Consider the following 18422-nt stretch of genomic DNA (forward strand, 5'->3'; position numbering starts at 1 on the left):
CGCCACGCGAAGTCACCTCACCCCCACCCCACCCCCTCCCCGTCAGCGGCGGTCTATCTCCTCCCCTCCCCGCCTCCCCCCTCACTCTCTCTCGCTCTTTGCCCACTGGCGGCGCGGCGGCCGGCGGCCTTTCAAACTCACACTCACACGGCTCTCGCGGTCGCCGCCAGAAGGAGGCCCCTCCGCGCGCGAGAACACCGCGCCCGCGTCCACGCGTGCTCGCGGCCGCGAATCACTTGGATCTGAGTCACCCACCGGTTTCTGACTTCGGCTGTGCAAATGCTCCTGGACGTCTGAACCGACCGAGCGACTGACGGGACTGCTTGCACGACTGGCGCCAAACGGAGTCATCCCTGCCCTGCGCCCTTTTGGGGGTTATGGTGCGGGTGCTTGAGTAGCGACCAAGACCAGGAGGCCCCACCAGTGACCTCGCGGGCCGCGCCACGACCGCCAGGATGTCCGCGGACCGCCTCAACAACGGCCTGGAGATGGAGGAGCTCGAGCGGAGGACCCGCTTCCAGGTCAACCGGGTGGACTCCTCCAACGCCAAGAACGCCGAGCTGGAGAAGCTGTGCGACGACGAGGACCGCGTCGAGATCCGGTCGAGGACGGGGACCACGGCCCAGGACGACGGTGAGTACCTTGCAAGCTAGGCCTCTCGTTGGCGAATCGTGCCCGGTCGATTCAGCAGACGGATTTGTCGCCGTTTCCTCGAGGCCGGCGGAGCATGTCGCCAGCTGGCCGCCACCCCTCCCGTCGGCCACCCCGCGGGAGCCTCCCCCCCCCCCCCCCGCACCCTCGGCCATTCATCCGGCACCCCACACCCCGCGCCACCCCTTCGACTGAGCCGGCCGGGTGCCTGGAGCAGCAACAAGCGTGCGTCTGGAATGCAGCACGCTGGAACCCTGCACGTGGAACTAGTGCCCCAGCGCTGCGACCGGTGCTGCGAACGCCACCTCTGGCCCCTCTCCGCGGCCCGGGGCACCTCCTTGTTTGACTTTTCGGAGGCGCGTCGCCGCACCTGGTCGCGTGAGCTGTGATCTATGTGACGCACAACATTGTCGCCTCCGAGGTCGCCTTCATTGTGTCTCCACGGGGCGGTGCTCACGCTGCTCGTTTGTGGGCGACCCCCGGAGAAAGCAGACTCAGGCAGGCCGAGGAAACGGACGCCGGGGGGCAAGCCGGGGGGCCTGTGCTGTGTCCCTGGCGGGGACCGCCAAAAAAGCGTCTCGCGTTCATGTACCTGGGCGACAGCCCCGCCATGGCCCCGCCCCTGCCTCGGTCCCTCGGTGCCTGTGCTTCCCGCCGGCCCCCGCCGGCCCCCGCCGGCCCCGCCCTGGGCGCCCGGGGCGGCACCGGCAGCCCGAGAGAGGCCCGCCGTGACGATAGGCGAAAACCACAAGAGCCAAACAAACGGGCTTTTCTTTTGCGGTGCCAAAAGCCTATCGGCGCGTTTACGTTGTGTCCTGCCTCGCCCCGGTCGACATTGCGTAATGCACGGTGAGGAACTTGGCGTACTCGCGACTATCATGACGTATATTTGTCTCAGCTGCCGAAGCAGCGCCGAACAATTTCTCATTTTTTGCTCAGTTCCGCCAGAGTAAACGATTTGCTTTTGCGATAAGCCGCTCGAGAGCACGACCTGCCCGAAGCGAGGCGCGAAGCCGTATGCGCTGCACTGTACCCTTGCCTGGCCCGGCCTGGCTCGCCTCGCCGTGCAGTGCAAAGGCGCTCAACTTTGTCCCTGTTCGAGCCTCGCGCCGTCCGCCGCGCCGGCCGCCGCGACCATCGCAGCCATGAGTGCTTTCGGGAAATTTCCGCGGCCAATCGAAACGACTTGCGTCTCGACTTGCGTGGCCGCGCGGCGCCTCTCTCCGTCTCTGTCGCACGGCCGGTAAGGTCAAGGCGGCGGCGTCGCGGTGGCGGCGGGTTCCGCGAAAACGCGCGTCTGCATGGGAGAGAGAGAGAGAGAAAGAGAGATAGGCGGGAGGCAGGCCGGAGTCTAGTCTGAGGAACACGTGTGAGCACGAGCACGCCGCAAGCGACCCCCCCCCTTCCTCTTTTTTCCCCTTCCGAGTCATCCGGTTGAGGCTGTCGAGGGGAGCGAAAATTCGGAACCGTGCGTGGGTGGCGGTGCGCGCGGTGGCGGATCGCGCGCCGACCTGGGGCTTCACCGCGGCACCGCGCGGCCTCCCTGGACCCTCCCGGTGGCGTAACGTAACAACACCGCCACGGGGCCCACTGGGTCACTCCGCCCGGTACGGCCCCATGCCCTACGCCTGTCCGGCGAGGCGAGCCCTTCATCCGATTTCGGCCCGGTTCCAACCGGTGCTGTTCACGACTTTCCCTCTCGGTGACCTTGTCGCGTCGAAGGACGACCCCTTCCTGCTGCCGCTCGCGCCATCTGCGTCCATGCGTCCATGTGCCCCGCATGGCCATGTGGCTTCTCGCCGCCCGACCCGGGCGACCCGTCTCTGAGAGCTCGCAGACCGCAAAGTAGTGCACTGGATTCCTATTCCGATCGAATCGTGCGCTGGCAGGGCTGGCCTTGATTGCCTTCCAAATCGGCCGGCCGATCCCGAAGGACTTTCGTCGCTCTGTCCCTCTCGCACTCGCACCTTACGGGACGCTCCATGAGTGCGTCAAAGACAGCGACGTCGGCAGCGGGCCTGCAGGCGGCGGATCACCTCATTGTAACTCCCATTTGGGCAAGACACGCCTTGGGCCGCCTTGGACCGGAAGGGTCCTTCGGGTGTTCGCGTTCAGGAGCGCGGTGTCCAAACTGGGTCGTGCGCGTATCGATGGTATCGACGCGCCTTCCTCGTCCAATCTCCATACGCCATCTCGTCCGAGTTCGGACTGGCCGAATCGAAGGCAGGGCCGAATCGGAGGGCAAGCAGCTCCCGCTTGCTCTCGTTCTTCACCGACTTGCTCGTTCCTCGGCCGCAGGATGCCGCGTTCGGACGGTGGCGTCTAGACGCCGTGGCGGTGTTGGCGGCTGCATCGTAGAAGTCGTCGTCGTCCCACTGTGTCCCGCTGCGCTGGGCCGCGGGAACAATTGAGGCGCCCCGCCCCGCCCCGCCCCGCCCCGCCCCGCGCCCATTGCAATGCCACGCCGAGCGCCAAGCCGAGGGTGGTGCTACGCTCCGCTATTTTTTAAGGTCGGCGTGCGCGTCACCGAGTGCGTGAGGCACTATGGCGGACCGCGGCGCCCGATACAGCCGCCACTCCGCCGCCACCGCGGCGCCATAGACCGCCAGTCAGGCGTAGCGCTGGCATGACGTCAACGGGGTGCTGTGTCTCCAGCGCCGCCGTGCCGCCACGCCCGGCGCCGCGGACCAGGCCCTGGGCCCTGGGGTGGTGGCGAGGCGGGCACGTCGGCGGGGGAGGAGGCAGGAGGCGCTCCGTCGTCGTCACCACAGCGTTATTTTCAAAGGGCCTTGCACTTGACTTGGCGACTCACTGCAGGCAGTCCGAACAGCACTCCGTCGCTGTCTCTCTCGCACTCCCACGGGACACCCCATGAGAGCGAGCGAGACAGCGGCAGACTGGCCGGCCGTCGTCGTCGCGGTGCTTCCATTCGGTGACGCCACGTCATTTCCGAGTCAGAGATTAGGCCGGGGGGTGGGGCTGGCTGGCTGGCTGGCTGGCGGTACGTTCTGCGGCGCACTCATGCCGCCCCGAAATGTCAGCTCGCCGCGTCCGCGTCGCGTCCGCGTGGGGCGTGATAAGCACCCGTCAAAGGTTTCGCCTCCGAGCGAGTCGGGGCGGCGGCGCGGCCCCGACAAGGACACTGTTCCATTCGTTATCCTTCGGCACACATACACACTCACCACTCACGCACACAGATACAGTAGATGTGGCCGTGACAGTGGCGAGCCCTGATTGCGTAAATGACTTTGTAATCGCTCTAAGTGCATTTCGAAGTGCGATGCTACCGGTGATAGCGCCCAAGCGAATCCGGAGAGCAGGTCCTAGCGGACGCGATAAGGGGTTCCTTCTGCGACGGCGGGAACGTCACTTCCGAGTGCTGAATGAATACACTGAGTGTACGCGGTGTGCGCCTTGTTCCTTCTAACGATGATGTCACCGGGATCGACCGCCAGGCTCCGATAGGCTGCCGAGCTCGCCGGCCAGGTCACCGACCAATGAACGCCGCTCGACGCCTCGCGGCTTCGTCGCTGTCTCTCTCGCACCGCCACGGCGCCCCGTGAGTGCGAGTCGTGCGAGTCAGCTGAACCAGTGCTGCTTGTTCCAGGCCGCCCCACCTCGGGCGACACCAACAACTACGACACGCGCAACGCCAAGAGCTTCCGCCAGCTGACGCGGGAGGCGCTGCCGCGCCTGGACAACTACCGGAACATCATGTCCATCCAGGCCGTGTACCGGCCCACCATGGAGGAGCTGCACAACGCCACGCTCACGGCCAAGGTAAAGCGGTGGCACCGGGGCGGCCCCGGCCATGACGCCGAGGGTCTTGATGCAGGCGCACAGTGGGCCAGAAGACCGGTGGTGGAGGCGGCCAAAACTCAAGACGCGTTTTGAGCCCCAGAGTCGCTAAACAGGGCTCGAATCGAACGCGGGACCCCACCAACGGATTGCTTTGCGAACGAGGAATCCGTTGGTGGGGTCAGAAGTTTGGTTCGAGTCCCATTTAGCGACCCTGGAGGTCAAAACGCTTCTGGAGTTTTGGCCGCCTCCGCCTCCGGTCTTGTGGCCCTCTGTGCGGGGGTGATGGCAGGAGGACCGATCTTCACGCCCGGCCAGAGTGCCAACGTTGCAACCCTACAATCAATCAATGAGCCGAAAAGACACTTTGGCAAACACTCTTCCCCCGTTCCAGACACCCTTTTCCAACACAACCTTTGCAGCTCCTGCCGCGCTTTCTCCGCCGATGGCGCGCGTCCAGCCGCGTTTTGGCGGCCGTCATCGCACGTCGCCGAAGTCATGAAGTCTGGTATGGGTGTCTCGGTGCGGCGAGGAGCGGCGAGGTGCCGTTGTTGTGCCGTTTCGCGGCGCAATGCGCAACGCCCCCGCAGTATTTGGCACCGGTGCCATGATTGTGTGTGGAAAGGGGGGGGGGCGAGGCCGCTGCGCGCGGACGCGGACGTCGCACGCCAAGGGCCCGGCGCTCCGCTAGTTACTCGGGTACTCGGTTTCTGCTGAGCGAGCCTGCATTGTATCCGAATACCTCCGCAGACTGCAGACACTGCGCCGCAATGTTTGCCATTTTCGCAGTGGCATGGATGCATGGATGCGCAGTGCAACCGGTTCGCAGTCGGTTCCAACCGGGGCGGCGCCGGGGCCGCTGTGCCCCGCGTGCGTCGGCCAGTCGGACGTAACGAGCACGCGGCCAGCGGTCTCTGTCTCTCTCGCACCCATGGGGCGTTGCGCAGGGGTGCGAGAGAGACGACGCGCGCGGGCGTTGTCGCCGTCACGCCCCCCGTTGTCCACTACACTGCGTTGTACTGCGTGTTCCCAGTGGTGCGGGGTGACGAAAGGGTGACGGCTCCGCCCTGCCCGCCCTGCCCTCGGCGGAACCAAGCCGATCGCTGAATGCCAGGAAACGGCGGGAGTCGGCAGCCCGACGGCGCGGCCTCGGCTCTCACATCCACATCCACGCAAATTACTAATTTCCAGGACGGCCCCGATGGCGGGTCGAAGCCGTCGAGGGCGTGCGGGCGCAGTGCAGCGGACGGAGTCCGAACGTCGCTCTGTCTCTCTTGCACCCCTCCGGGTCGCTCCGTGAGTGCGAGAGAGACAGAGCGCCGATCGGAATCGGACCTAGGGCGGGGCGGCGACACGCGTCACGGCCGATTGCATTCGGCGCTATAAAAAGGGGGGGGGGCGTGTCGAACTGCGCAACTGCTCGATGAGGCGCGGCGCTTGATGAACTTGCCTCCAGCGCTCCAGCAGCCCGTTGGCCCCAGCCTCCAGGCCGCCAGCCTCCAGGCCCCAGCCTCCAGCCTCCAGGTGATGAGGCCGGCCGCTGAGTCAGCCTCCGAGGGCCAAGGCAGCCCAGGCTGCTGGGCCAGTCGGGGGCGACGGCCGCGGCCGGCAGCAGCAGATTGATTCCGAACGGCGTCTTGTCGCTCCGTCTCTCTCGCATCCCGTGCGGGACGCCCTGCGAGTGCGAGAGAGACGGAGCGAGTGTTCGGAATGAGCCGCGGGAGCTAGCCGCGGGCGTGCCGGCATGTGCTCCTCCTCACCTGAGGACGTGCGCCGGACGTGCGCGATGTTCGGTGTCCGGCGAGCGGTGTTCGGCGTTCGCTCTCGCTGGCGACTCCGCGAACATTCCGGACGGATATATACGTCGCCACTGCGAGATGTTTTCGCCCGGCAGATCCTCGGTGGTCCGGGGTGCAGGCTTCAAACCTGTAGCTGACTAGCGTCAGTGTGGTTCGATTCCACCTACTGGGCGGGTCCATCAATAATTTTGGAAGCTGACTTTCGACACGCTAAATTCTTTGGGGGAGGCCGCTCTTTTTCTCATTGTTGCATACGTTGGTCATGTCCATGCCCGCAGTCGAGCCGTAGTGCTCCACGCTCCATGCAGCGTGAGAGAGACACACAGGCAGAGAGACACGCGTAGTCGCCACGTCGCCACTCGTTCTGCTCAGCGTTCGCAGAAAGCCACGGCAGCGTCATCAACAACTACGGCAAAAAGAAGAGCTGCCAGTCCAAGTCCCTGCCTGGACTCATTTCCTACACTGGCACCGCCAACGCCGCCTTGACGTTGACGGGAATCGGGTTTCAGGGAAATGGACTTTCTTCGCCCGTGAAACAGTCGCCGTTTCTTTGTTGATTGTTTTTTCGTTTTTTCGCGACCGCCTTGTTTTCTCACGGACACCACCCTGGCGGCCCAGGGCCGAGGCGGTCCAAGGCCGGGGCGCCGGGGCTCAAGCTGGAACGGCGTTGCGGGTGGCCTGTGGCCTGCACAGTGGCTGACTGCGAGGAGCCCCATTTCCTTTTGGCTTTTTGCACGCCGCTCTAGGCACTCTAGGCCTTCGCCTCTGCTCTCACTCATAGACACTCTTTTCGGGCCGGGTGCTCATCTGTCAGCCAGTGTGGGCAGGTCAGTATGAAGGCGGTCTCACAATCAGCCAAATAAGGGGGGCACCCAGGGGGCCGACAGGGGGCCGTCCGGAGAGCTGCCGCAGCATGCTGGTCTGGCCTGGTGTTCGTGACCGCCGTGAACGTGCAGCCCCCCTCCCCCTCCCCCACCCCCGAGAGGGCGTCGTCCACGCACTCGCTGTCCATTAGGGCGAATGACACTCCCTGAGTAACGAGCCCCTCGCCAAACTGCGACTTGTGGCGCCACAGTGTCAGACAGTGTCACGCCGGCCTTGACCTTGTTGGTGTTGAGCCGGAGCCCTACGCGACCCCCGTGCTGCCGGGCCGTGCCGTGCCGTGCCGCGCCTCACGCTGCAGCTGATCAAATTAGTCGCGCAATTGCGATCGCGGCCCTATTTGCGGAGGCGCTGCTTGTCAACCGCGGCGTCAGCCTCACGCCACAATAAGCAGTGTCGTGCCCGTAGTCCCGCGGCGTGGTGGCCGCGGCCCCGATGGCTTTGGGACGGCGCCTCGCCTAGCGGGCCTCGCCCTGCCCTTCGCGCCCTGAGCCCTTTGGCGTGCTGCCTGGAGGGCCTGGAAGGCAAGGCACCGACTGCCGAGCTTTTCGCAGCCCATTTGCAGAGTTTGTTTTGAACGGGGCAATCCGCAGAGCGGCCGGCGGGGAGGGGGGAGGGGAGGGGCGGTGCAACAAGGAGGTTAATGAGGTTAATTCGTGCCGCGGTGACCGAGAGGGGGCAGCGCCGGCAGCGCCAGGCTCGAAAGAAGACTCTGCGTGGGCGGAGAGTATGTCGCTGGTGTCTGTGTCACTCACAGACACTCGCACACACGCGCGTGCGGCGGCGTGCGGCGCCCACGCCAGGGCCTCGGCGTTGCGTGGGAGTGCTAGGGGCGCCGCCGTCGTCCCTGCGGTCCCTGCCCGCCGAGACGGCCGCGACGGCCGAGACACGGAGGCGCGCGCTGCCGACGTGCCGACGTGCCGACGACAGCACAGCGCCGGCACGACGGTATGCAGACTTGCCGACTATCAGTGTGTTTGGTAAACATAAACGGAGTGAAATACAAGCGGTAAACGGTCGCCCGGGAAGGTCCATCGGGTTTCATCCGGTGGGAGCGGGACAGATCCGCGGCCCGCCCTCCGCCCCTCGCGGCCCCGCCCCGCCCCGCCCCGCCCCCTGTCCCGGCGGGGCGCCCGGCGCGGGGCGCCTGCTCGTTTAGCTAATTCAAGTCCATTGGCTGTACCTCCGTTGCACCGCGCGGATCTCGCGTGAGTGCCTTTGACGTGACGCGGACGTGACGAGGACGTGACGTGAACGTGGGCGCGTCCTCAGGGCGGTTGCTGCGTCCGCCAACGAGTTCCTGTGGCACCCCGACGGGACCGGGGACGCCCCATGAGTGCGAGAGACGGAGCGAAGGCACTGCAGGCCTGCCACTCCGGGAATGCCTCGCACTCTGCGGTGTCCGGTGCATTGCGTGCGCTCCGCGAGCCTCCCCGCCGTCCTGCAGACCTGCCGGGCCTGCTGCAGGGCCTGGTCGACGACCCGAGCAACAATTAAGCCCGGGGCGTTGGCGCCCGGCGAGGCCAACTAGAGGACGCGCCAGGGTTCGAGTCCGGGTGGCGGCGATGGCGCGCCGCGTCATAGTCCACCTGTCCGAAACCCGGCGCACCTCTAGGCGCACCTGCCGCGCGTTTCGGCGCGCTAGGCTGTGTCAACTCGCTCCCCGTCGGTGGGCTAGTCAGTGGCTATCGCCGCACCAAAGCCAGGGCCCCGACCTAGTCACGACTAGCGACTCTCGCGGCGTGCCCGTCTAGGCCGTAAATAGCGGCTGCGTGTACACTGTACACTGTGGCTTGCGATGCGGCGTGCGGTGGACGACGACGACGACGCGGATCGACCCGTAAATCAGCGACTGGACGACTGTCTTATTCACGGCAGCGTTCCGTGAAACATTCACGCTCGGCGTCGCGGCGTGTGACACGCCACTGGCGGCCAATGGACTGGGTGCGTCGCGGTGCGTCGCCACTGGCATGGCATGGCGTCGCATTGGTGGCCAGTGGGTGCGTCCGAGTCGAAACTCGAAATCGAACACCTGCCGCGTCCGGCCACGCTGCCACGCTCCGCTGCAGATCCTGCCATCCGCAGCATAGGCAACCCATCCGGCTGCGGCGCTCTGCGCGAGAGACGCGACGCAAGGCGCGGCGGCCGGGCCGTTGGGTTGCCTGCCTGGCGCGGCGCTCCGGCGGCCGGGCCGGGCGGTTCGACTAGGAAGGAGGTTTGGCTTGCCAGGCCGCGAGCACGACGGTGACGGTGACGGCGTTCCGACGGAGTCTAGGAGACGATCCTTACTTCCGCTCCCACCTCAGTCGCCGGCAGATGGGTGGCGTCGCGTGCAAGCTGCAGCGTAACAGCGACACGCAATGGCGGCAATAACGGCAATGCTCGCCGAGGAAAACGCGCATTTTTGTCAAATTAAAAGAGCGAAAGTCGCAAACCGCAGGCAAGCCGCGTCGCTGCGATGCGTCGGGCGTGGCGGGCGTGGCGGTGCGGTGATGCGACGTCGCGACGCCATGCGTCGTGCAGAGGAGGGCGGCCCCCTCCCTCTCTGTTGTCTTGGGCCAATATTCGAAGTGTCTCCATGCCGGCTGGGGGGTCGCAGGAAGTCATCTTCCGTAGGATGAGGGGCAGGGCGTCAAGCGCGTCTAGGCTCAAGCCGGCAGGGATATAAAAGCGATGCGGTGCGCCTGAGGCGCCAGTCGTACTCCACGTCCACGTCGCGCAGCACAAAGATGAGCAACTGGCTGGTGGTGCTGCTCCTGGTGAGTGCCGACGACGCCGACCTCTTGGAGGCCTTGCGATACCTGCTGCGCTGAGACGGTCCTTTGCCTCAGCAGATCGCAGTGGCCCAGGCGACGCCCTGGTTCCCGGGGAATGCCCTGCAGGGCTCGTACCACCAGCTGCAGGCGCCACCACCGCCCCTAGCCGCGCCGCCAACCGCGCCGGCCACCGGCTTGGCCAGCATGTGCAGCTCCACGTTGCAGCAGCCGCCGCGGCCGGCGCCCTGGCTGCAGGCCGTCCCCAGCTACCCGCCTACGGCGCCGGCCTCCGGGATGTTCAACGTGATCCCCACGCCAGGCCCGCCAGCGCGCGGCACCCGCATGGCCGCCGAACCCGGCGTCGCCTACATGCTGGGCATCTACATGCAGCCCATGCGGCTGCCCGCGCACGTCCCAGTGCACGGCCATGCTGGCCGCGGAGCCTTGCCCATGGAGATCCCCAAGGCTGTGGAGCCCGTCCACGACGTGCTGGCGGTGGAGGCGCGCCGAGACAGGGAGCTCGGCGAGGAGGGGCTGTCCTTGCTGGACGACACGCTACTGCAGCAGCTGGGGGACATCCTGACGCAGTACGAGGAGGGCGACGGTGACGACGATGACGAGGACCCGCAGCCGGCACTTGTCTCCGTCTCTGCCCCCGCGCAAGACCGACGCTCGGCGCCACCGGCACCGCCACCGGGGCCACCGCGACGCAGCCGCCTGGTCGTGGAGGACGTGCGGCCCGCGTGGCCCAGCGTGCACCTGGGGGAGTTGGTGCTGACGGAGGAGGCAGCCTTCGCACCGCCCTCGGCCCCGGCTTCGGCTTCGGCCGCGGTCCCCGCAGCGCTGCCGCTGCCACTGCCGCACGCCGCCCTGGCGCCCCCCGCGTCCGTGTCTCGGCCGCAGCGGACTTCCCTCTCACCCTCCGTCCCGTACTCACGCAGTCGCCGCTTCCTCGCCTGACTGTGAGACTGACTGAAACTAGAGTATTTCGTATTTTGCAATAAACTGTCGAAAGGAGTGTGTAACAGTTTTCTTTTCCGGTGAAAGTCCCACACTAATACAGATGTTTGCCTCTCATGGTAACTTTGCCATTATTTTCTTTAAAACACTTGCACATGAACAGAAAGCCTTTCTCTTAACATTTCTTTCATTACTCAGTCGAGTCCCAATCAATTAAATAAGCACTAATGAAAGGATGCAGAAAACATGGCTTGATTTTCTCAGAAACATCTAGAAAAAAAAACTAGAGAAAAAAATTATTGGTTCCATCTTATTTAATCCATGGTGCTTCATAGACATTTTCCCTTTGTTTGATTTCAGTCTGCTGGTGCTACTTTGAAAGCAAACGGACCAAATGGGCTGATTGATGGAGGCACGGTAAAATTTGGATGGATAGTTGGTGTCCTCATAAGATGTCTCCTAAATATTTGGGGAGTCATGCTTTTCCTTCGACTCACATGGGTTGTTGGAGAGGCAGGAATTGGTGAGTTAAAATAAGAGCAGCAAATGCAATCTATTTGTCTCTTTATTTTTATTTTTTTAGATGAGAGCTTACTAAAAATAATACTCATGTCTTGGTTTTGTTTTGACAGGCCAAGGAGTCCTTTTAATCATCTCTACCACAATTGTCACTACTATCACTGCTCTGTCAATGTCAGCCATCAGTACCAATGGCGAAATCAAAGGCGGTAATGTTGATCCCCTTTTCTTACATTCTTGCCCCTACTTTGATGCATGTGGTTTCATGGTGGGTGAAATTTCTTACAGGTGGTACCTACTACATGATTTCACGATCACTAGGCCCTGAATTTGGTGGGTCCATTGGATTGATATTTTCTCTGGCCAATGCTGTGGCTTGTGCTATGTACGTTGTCGGCTTCTGTGAATCTTTAAGAGACTTGCTGCATTCATTTGATGTACAAATTGTTGATGGTGGCACTCAGGATGTGAGAATAGTTGGTTCTATCACAATGCTGTTACTGACAGGTATTGTTGTGATTGGCATGGAATGGGAAGCTAAGGTTTGTAACTTTCTCAAAGCTCATTTCATTCCATCTTGCTATACTTTAATGATCTACATGTGTATTCATTTTTAATTTTTACAGGCTCAATTTGTATTGTTAATAATTTTGTTGGTTGCTATTGGTGATTTTTTTATTGGAGCACTTATTGGGCCTATTTCTGATGAAGACAAAGCTCGTGGTTTCACTGGATTTTCTGGTACGTTCGTTTAGTCTGTTCCAAAATAATTTGTGTTTATGATAGCCCCTTTAAAATTAATTTTGGACTCTCATTTTATTTCAGTTGATACAATATCATCAAATTTCCTCTCTGATTATCGTATTCAGAAAGGAGAGCAGCACAACTTCTTTTCAGTTTTTGCCATTTTCTTCCCTGCCGCTACGGGGATTCTAGCTGGAGCTAATATATCAGGAGACTTGAAGGTAAGCTACATATGATAATGATTATTATCTAAATGTGAAAAGAGACTGAATAATTCTTTTAGCCTGGTTTCTGCTTTGTTTGACAGGATCCTCAGGGTGCCATCCCCAAAGGAACACTTCTTTCAATTGTCCTCACTTCTCTCTCATACATTCTAATAGCAATTGTTGCTGGGGCTGTTGTTTTAAGGGATGCCAGTGGAGATGTTTCTGAACTTCTCAACGGAACTTTTGCAAATTGTGCAAACCGCACGTGCATGTATGGCCTTCAGAACAATTTCCAGGTTGGTTTGATTGTGTGTTAACACACCATTGATGTCTAAGAGGATAAAATATGCATAAAATAAAGTCAAAAACTATTACTTAAAGGTTGTGGAGATGGTATCAGCATTTGGGCCACTCATTTATGCTGGCTGCTTTGCTGCAACTCTGTCATCAGCACTTGCCAGCTTGGTGTCTGCCCCAAAAGTCTTCCAGGCTCTTTGCAAAGACAGGTTGTACCCATACATTTTCTGGTTTTCCAAAGGCTTTGGTAAAAATAACGAGCCTGTGCGTGGATATGTCCTCACTTTTATCATTGCCATTGTATTCATTCTCATCGGTAAGATAAAATGGACTTGAGCTCATACTCAAAATACATACTAAAGCGATCATTAATCTAATTTTTAATCTTTTTATTTAGGTGAACTTGACGCTATTGCTCCTCTTATATCAAACTTTTTCCTTGCTGCATATGCCTTGATTAACTTCAGTACATTCCATGCATCTCTTGCAAAGCCTGTTGGTTGGCGTCCAACATTCAAGGTAAAACATTTTCTTTCTACCATCAAGAAAAAGAAACAAAAAACGGTAAGAAACCTCCATAATGATGCCCCCATTTTCTTTTCCAGTTCTACAACATGTGGCTGTCACTTCTTGGGGCTGTGCTTTGTGTGTCTGTTATGTTTTTGATTAGCTGGTCTACTGCTCTGATTACTTTAGGCATTGTTTTGGCACTCTACTTAATTGTGTCACATAGAAAACCTGGTGAGTGTGAAGTGATAGTGGGCACATGGATTTTTACATTTTATTAAGCAAGCATCACCCTGAAAAAAATTCAAATTTGTTTTCAGATGTGAACTGGGGCTCTACAACACAAGCACAGACTTACAAAAATGCATTGAACTCAGTTCAACAATTGAACTATGTCGAAGATCATGTAAAAAATTACCGTCCTCAGATTCTTATTCTCAGTGGCATGCCCAACTACCGCCCACCTCTTATTGACTTTGCTTTCCTCATGACAAAGAATCTTTCACTCCTTATTTGTGGCCATATTGTAAAGGTATACATTTTATTTTTTTAATTTAACAGAAAGATGTCAACATTTTTCTTTCTTGACTCACAGTGAAATCAATGTTTCAGAGCTCAGTACCTCAGCGAGTTCGCAATGCTTTAACATTTAAAGCTCACAATTGGCTTAGGGCTCACAAAATTAGAGCTTTTTATTCGCATATTGATGAATCTTCCTTTGAAGAAGGAGCCAGAGCCTTAATCCAAGCATCTGGTGTTGGAAAACTACGGCCAACATCCTCCTCATGGGCTTTAAAAGTGATTGGTCCACTTGTGAATCAGAGGAACTTTCCATGTACTTCAACACAATGCAGTCAGTGTGAAACTCTTCAACCGCCTATATTTTGTGTTTTAGTAACTGAAAAATTTCACTAATGTAAAATCATTTTTTTAGCAAAGCGCTGGACTTACACATGGCTGTGGCTGTTTTAAGAGTAGAGGGGGGCTTGGACTATTCTAAAATCTTATCTGAGACAGAAGAGCCTCGTCAGAATGGAAACATACCTCAAGTATCATCAGTTGTAGGAATGTCTGCACCAGGAAGCTGTAACAGGACTCGACAAAACTCACAAGAGTCTCTCTCCATTCCACATAATCAATCGTTTTCTCAACTGTCCACTGGTAAGGCCCATTCATTTCCTTCCAACTATGTTTGCATCACTTGAAACAGAATAGTGAATTTTTAAAATTTGCCACAACAAGGTCTGTTGATAGTGATTTGGTTTCCTTGATTTTTTAAATGTGCAGGTCTTTATTGGGCTCTTGGTGTTGGTGAGAAGCTCTCAAAATGAGGGTTTTTATAAAAATGTTGTGTTTTCCAGCATGACGAATTTGTAGCTTTCACCCTTAGGATTATTATTTCCTATACTTTTCCAACCAAACTATTTTTTGAATAGCTTTATCACATGTGTGTGTTGCTTTCTTTCTAGTTTTCTTTTAAACACATAACTTTGTTTTTCGTTTTCATGATAAGATATGTAATTTAATTTTCTAGGTTTGTAATTGATTTGGTTATGCGGCTGCACGCTTCATTTTTTAAAAAAATGGTTATTATTGTGATTTTCCTTTATGGATGTGGATGTTGCATCTTTGCTTTCATTTTACCCCCATTATTGCCTCTACAATCTGGTACATAGTTTTCCCTATAGTAACTTTGATTTATCTAATTTCAGCAAGCAGTGTCAGTGATTTGTCATCTCCCCCAACACCCAACATGAACAAATCTCGAGTAAGTGGCAGTCCAAATGCCGATGATACTGATGGAACTCCTGAACATGATGAAAAACTCTCTAAAAAGGAGAAAAAGAAGCGTGATTCAAATGCTGATCTTTACAAGTATTTACCACCTTATAATTTATTTTCTTCCTTAATTAATGCTAGACATGAAATAAATTTCTAACAAAATTGGGCATATTTCTAGGGGAGCTGGTGATGTTGATCTGCCCAAAGACGTTTTGAATAGTTTAACAAGATTTCAGCGCAAGCAGAAGAAAGGAACAATTGATGTGTGGTGGTTATATGATGATGGAGGTGAAGTGAACATTTCTTTTTATCATTCACTATTTTTTTCATCTTTGCATTCTTATTAAACTTATCTCTTTTATAAATCCAATTAGGTCTTACACTCCTCTTGCCTTATATTATCACAACAAGAGGAAACTGGTCTGACTGCAAGCTGAGAGTCTTTACTTTGGCTAATAAATCTGCTGAGCTAGAGTATGAACAAAGGAGGTAATGCATTTATCCCTTCAGTGCACTATATCATTTCTCTGTCAGTATTTTGATTTTCCAATACCTTTAACAGCATGGCGAGTTTGTTAGCTAAGTTCCGAATTGACTACTCGGCTCTTAAGCTCATTCCTGACATCACTAAGAAACCAAAAGATTCAACAGTGTCATTCTTTGATGACTTGATTTCTCCATTTAAGATTCCAGAGTCTGAAGACGACAATGAGAGTAAATGTAAGTTGATCAAACTATTCTTGCAGCAATGAAACCCTAGTGAGACACGTGCATATGTTCAAACTAACCAATTTACTTTATATCTGCAGTAGGTATTACTGAGGCAGATCTCCTTGCTATGAAAGATAAGACAAACAGACATCTACGATTGCGTGAACTTTTACAAGAGCATTCAAGTGAAGCAAATCTGGTTGTGATGTAAGGATACTTGCAGAATAATGTTTTTAAATTAAGTATTTCATAATTTCCTAATGCTTGTTGAGTTTCTTTTCTTGCAGGACCCTCCCAATGCCCAGGAAAAATGTGGTGTCAGCATCGCTTTACATGGCATGGCTAGAAGTTCTGACCAAAGACATGCCCCCATTCCTGTTAGTGCGTGGAAATCAGACATCCGTTCTCACTTTTTATTCTTGATCAAAATAAGATTGATGTCATCTTGAATGTTTCCGTCCAGATATGCCCAATATTTGTTGGAAAGTTGTAGTTTGTGACAACATGGGTTTGTTTTACCTGTAAAGGATAGTTAGACTTTGTGAAAGGAATTCTATCAGTTGTGATGCTTGGGAAATACCACTGTTATAAATTGTAAGCACAATGCTATTCAAAAAATTTTGATAACGGTTAAAAATGTTTTGAAGTCAAGAAACTGTGTAGACGTTTCAGGTAGGCCCTGGTGTAATATTGAATGACCATCAGACAGGGTGTATGGGACCAAATTTATGTTGATTAGCTTGTAATTAATGAACATATAGCAAAAATAGAATGCTAGGAGATATTGATAATAATTAAGTGTCCTGTTACTTTGTTAATTTTTCCTTGAGTGGGAAGTATTTTTGCAGTATTTGTAAGTTGATATATCATAGGCAAGAAGCAGAATAAACAGTTTAAAGCAAAAATATTGTATTGCAAATTCAAATCCTCTCATGAAGAACTAAAGATAGAAACTAGATCTGGAAACGTATACAAAATTAAAATTAGCTTAGTAATTGTGCGTCAAGTTACAATCTTTCCAAGTAAAAGACTAGCCTTATTATATCACAAAAGAGCCACTCTTTCTCCTTAAACTGGCTTATATTTAACATTTTCCAAATAGTCTTATGGTTGAGCTGCTTGATTTCAACATAAAAATTTGATTGAAAATGTGGCTTCTCAGAAACCACATTATCTGGAGATAATCACACAGAACGTTTTCACTGACAGCAAATCAAGCACATAAAAAAATAGGCAAATGTGCTATGTTAAAGAAATGGACCACTGTAACAAGCTGGAGAATTGGGGGCACATAAGACTGATCAAAATTCAGTGCTTATAGAAAATAAAACAAAGGGACGTAAACATGTAAAAATAAAATGGGATGTTACTCCATCATACGAAGAAAACCCCAGGGGGGTTTCTGACCCAACAACGCAGGTTCAGAATTAATACTACACAAAAGCACAAAATAACCATAAATTATTTTACAAAATAAAAAATAAGCAACCCTCCTGAATCCATGGAGGAGTATGACATCTCACTCCCAGAATATTGACAGAAACTTGAAATCAAAATCCATTTTATTAAAGGTGACTATTTTGATTTAAATTTAACTACACATAGAGGTGATGAGTGGCAAAATCAGGCTCTGAGCTTGGCTAGCTGGGCCTCAATTTCATCATCAGTGGGCAGCTTGGACTTGGATGATACCCCAATGGTATCATGGGTGGCAGGAGCTCTGGCCATTTTCCCAGAAATCTCAATGCCTATCTCATCTAGTACCTGCTGCACAACCTGATCAGTTTCCTCCTCCTCATCGGATCCAGCCATGATGTCATCTAAGGTGTCGTTAATCATTTCATCAGTCATACTCATCTTCATTGAGGCCTCACCAAAGGCTCGCATGTCAGCAGCAATTTTTTCTGGCTTCATGATGTTATTAATAGTGGACATTGTCTTTGCTGTGGTACCCATTGCATCTGCTAACTTGACATTTGCACCCATAGCCTTATTATGGTATCCAACACTTTGAATTTTACCACTGGCAGCTAAGGTGCGGCTTTTCTGTTTCCTTAAATTTACTAACTGTTTAGCAAGGATAGCACATCCATCCCTGTTACCTTCTTTCGCCATCTTCTTAATTTCCTGTTCCAGTTTTTTCTCTTCCATTTCCAAATGTCTTCTCTCTCGGTCCATGTCTCGATTTGCTTTCCGCAGAGAACGGTCATTCTCCCTTTGCTGCTCTTTCAAAGTTGGCTTGGAACCAAAAAGCCAATCCATTGTCTGCCAAAATAAAATAAAAACGGAGATGAGGGAAACCTAAAAATGAGTCATGCATGTCAGTAGGGGGACAACTGCAAGATTAACCTAAAGGGGTCTTTTGCAGCAACTGTTGTGTAATATATCATAAGTTAACTGTCAGCCCTCACATCAAAATCAAATAATTTCACTATTTAAGAGAAGTATTCCTACCGGAGTACGTCACCCGAAGGCAATGACTTCAAGGCAGGTTTCTTACAGCTGCAAAAATGACAGAAACTGAATCACACAAAACACAGCCGAGGTCGCAGTCGCACCGTCAGAAGTCTCAAGTCCCCTCCCCCTCCCCCTCCGCTCCCCTGGCCTCTCCCGCCCCCGCCCCCTTTCCCTTCCCTTCTCCCGCTGCTGAAGCTCAGTTGGCACTACACAGCGTACACCGGACTTCCAAGATACTACGATCGGCGACATTTGATTGATTTCACTGATTTTGCTGAGTGCAAATGTTCGAATGAGGACAGTCCCCTGCATTCGCCGATGTCTTTGTTTCCCGGGTTTTCCCCGTAGCGAGA

General features: G+C 54.7%; 2 protein-coding genes across 3 annotated transcripts; one reads left to right on the forward strand and one right to left on the reverse strand.

Annotated features, from left to right (window-relative positions):
• The first annotated feature begins 148 nt into the window (after positions 1-148).
• LOC117645351 (bumetanide-sensitive sodium-(potassium)-chloride cotransporter-like) lies at positions 149-16517 on the forward strand. Its single transcript, XM_034385469.1, is given in 21 exon segments — positions 149-633; positions 4259-4431; positions 11207-11369; positions 11479-11574; positions 11654-11907; positions 11992-12106; positions 12191-12330; positions 12417-12611; positions 12697-12928; positions 13010-13131; positions 13218-13353; positions 13440-13651; positions 13732-13891; positions 13894-13972; positions 14054-14280; positions 14832-14994; positions 15080-15189; positions 15276-15390; positions 15464-15621; positions 15711-15819; positions 15900-16517. Coding segments are annotated over 21 exon segments (3273 nt in total). The 5' UTR covers positions 149-455; the 3' UTR covers positions 16036-16517.
• On the reverse strand, positions 16505-18196 carry LOC117645356 (charged multivesicular body protein 2b). Of its 2 annotated transcripts, none has more exons than XM_034385482.1 (2): positions 18067-18196; positions 16505-17877 (listed from the first exon to the last, which is right to left on the reverse strand). In XM_034385482.1, exon 2 carries the CDS (start codon positions 17872-17874, stop codon positions 17236-17238), a length of 639 nt encoding a protein of 212 aa, XP_034241373.1. In that variant the 5' UTR covers positions 17875-17877; positions 18067-18196; the 3' UTR covers positions 16505-17235. The 2 variants fall into 2 exon arrangements, with proteins under 2 accessions (XP_034241373.1, XP_034241384.1); XM_034385493.1 differs by having other exon boundaries at positions 16505-17913; positions 18067-18185.
• Positions 18197-18422: the final 226 nt, after the last annotated feature.

This window comes from Thrips palmi, unplaced genomic scaffold (assembly GCF_012932325.1).
Source record: "Thrips palmi isolate BJ-2018 unplaced genomic scaffold, TpBJ-2018v1 HiC_scaffold_10, whole genome shotgun sequence".
Classification (NCBI taxonomy): domain Eukaryota; kingdom Metazoa; phylum Arthropoda; class Insecta; order Thysanoptera; family Thripidae; genus Thrips; species Thrips palmi.

Excerpts from the sequence above, each read along its gene's own strand:
- LOC117645356 (XM_034385482.1), bottom strand. The coding sequence starts at position 17,874 with ATGGATTGGCTTTTTGGTTCCAAGCCAACTTTGAAAGAGCAGCAAAGG.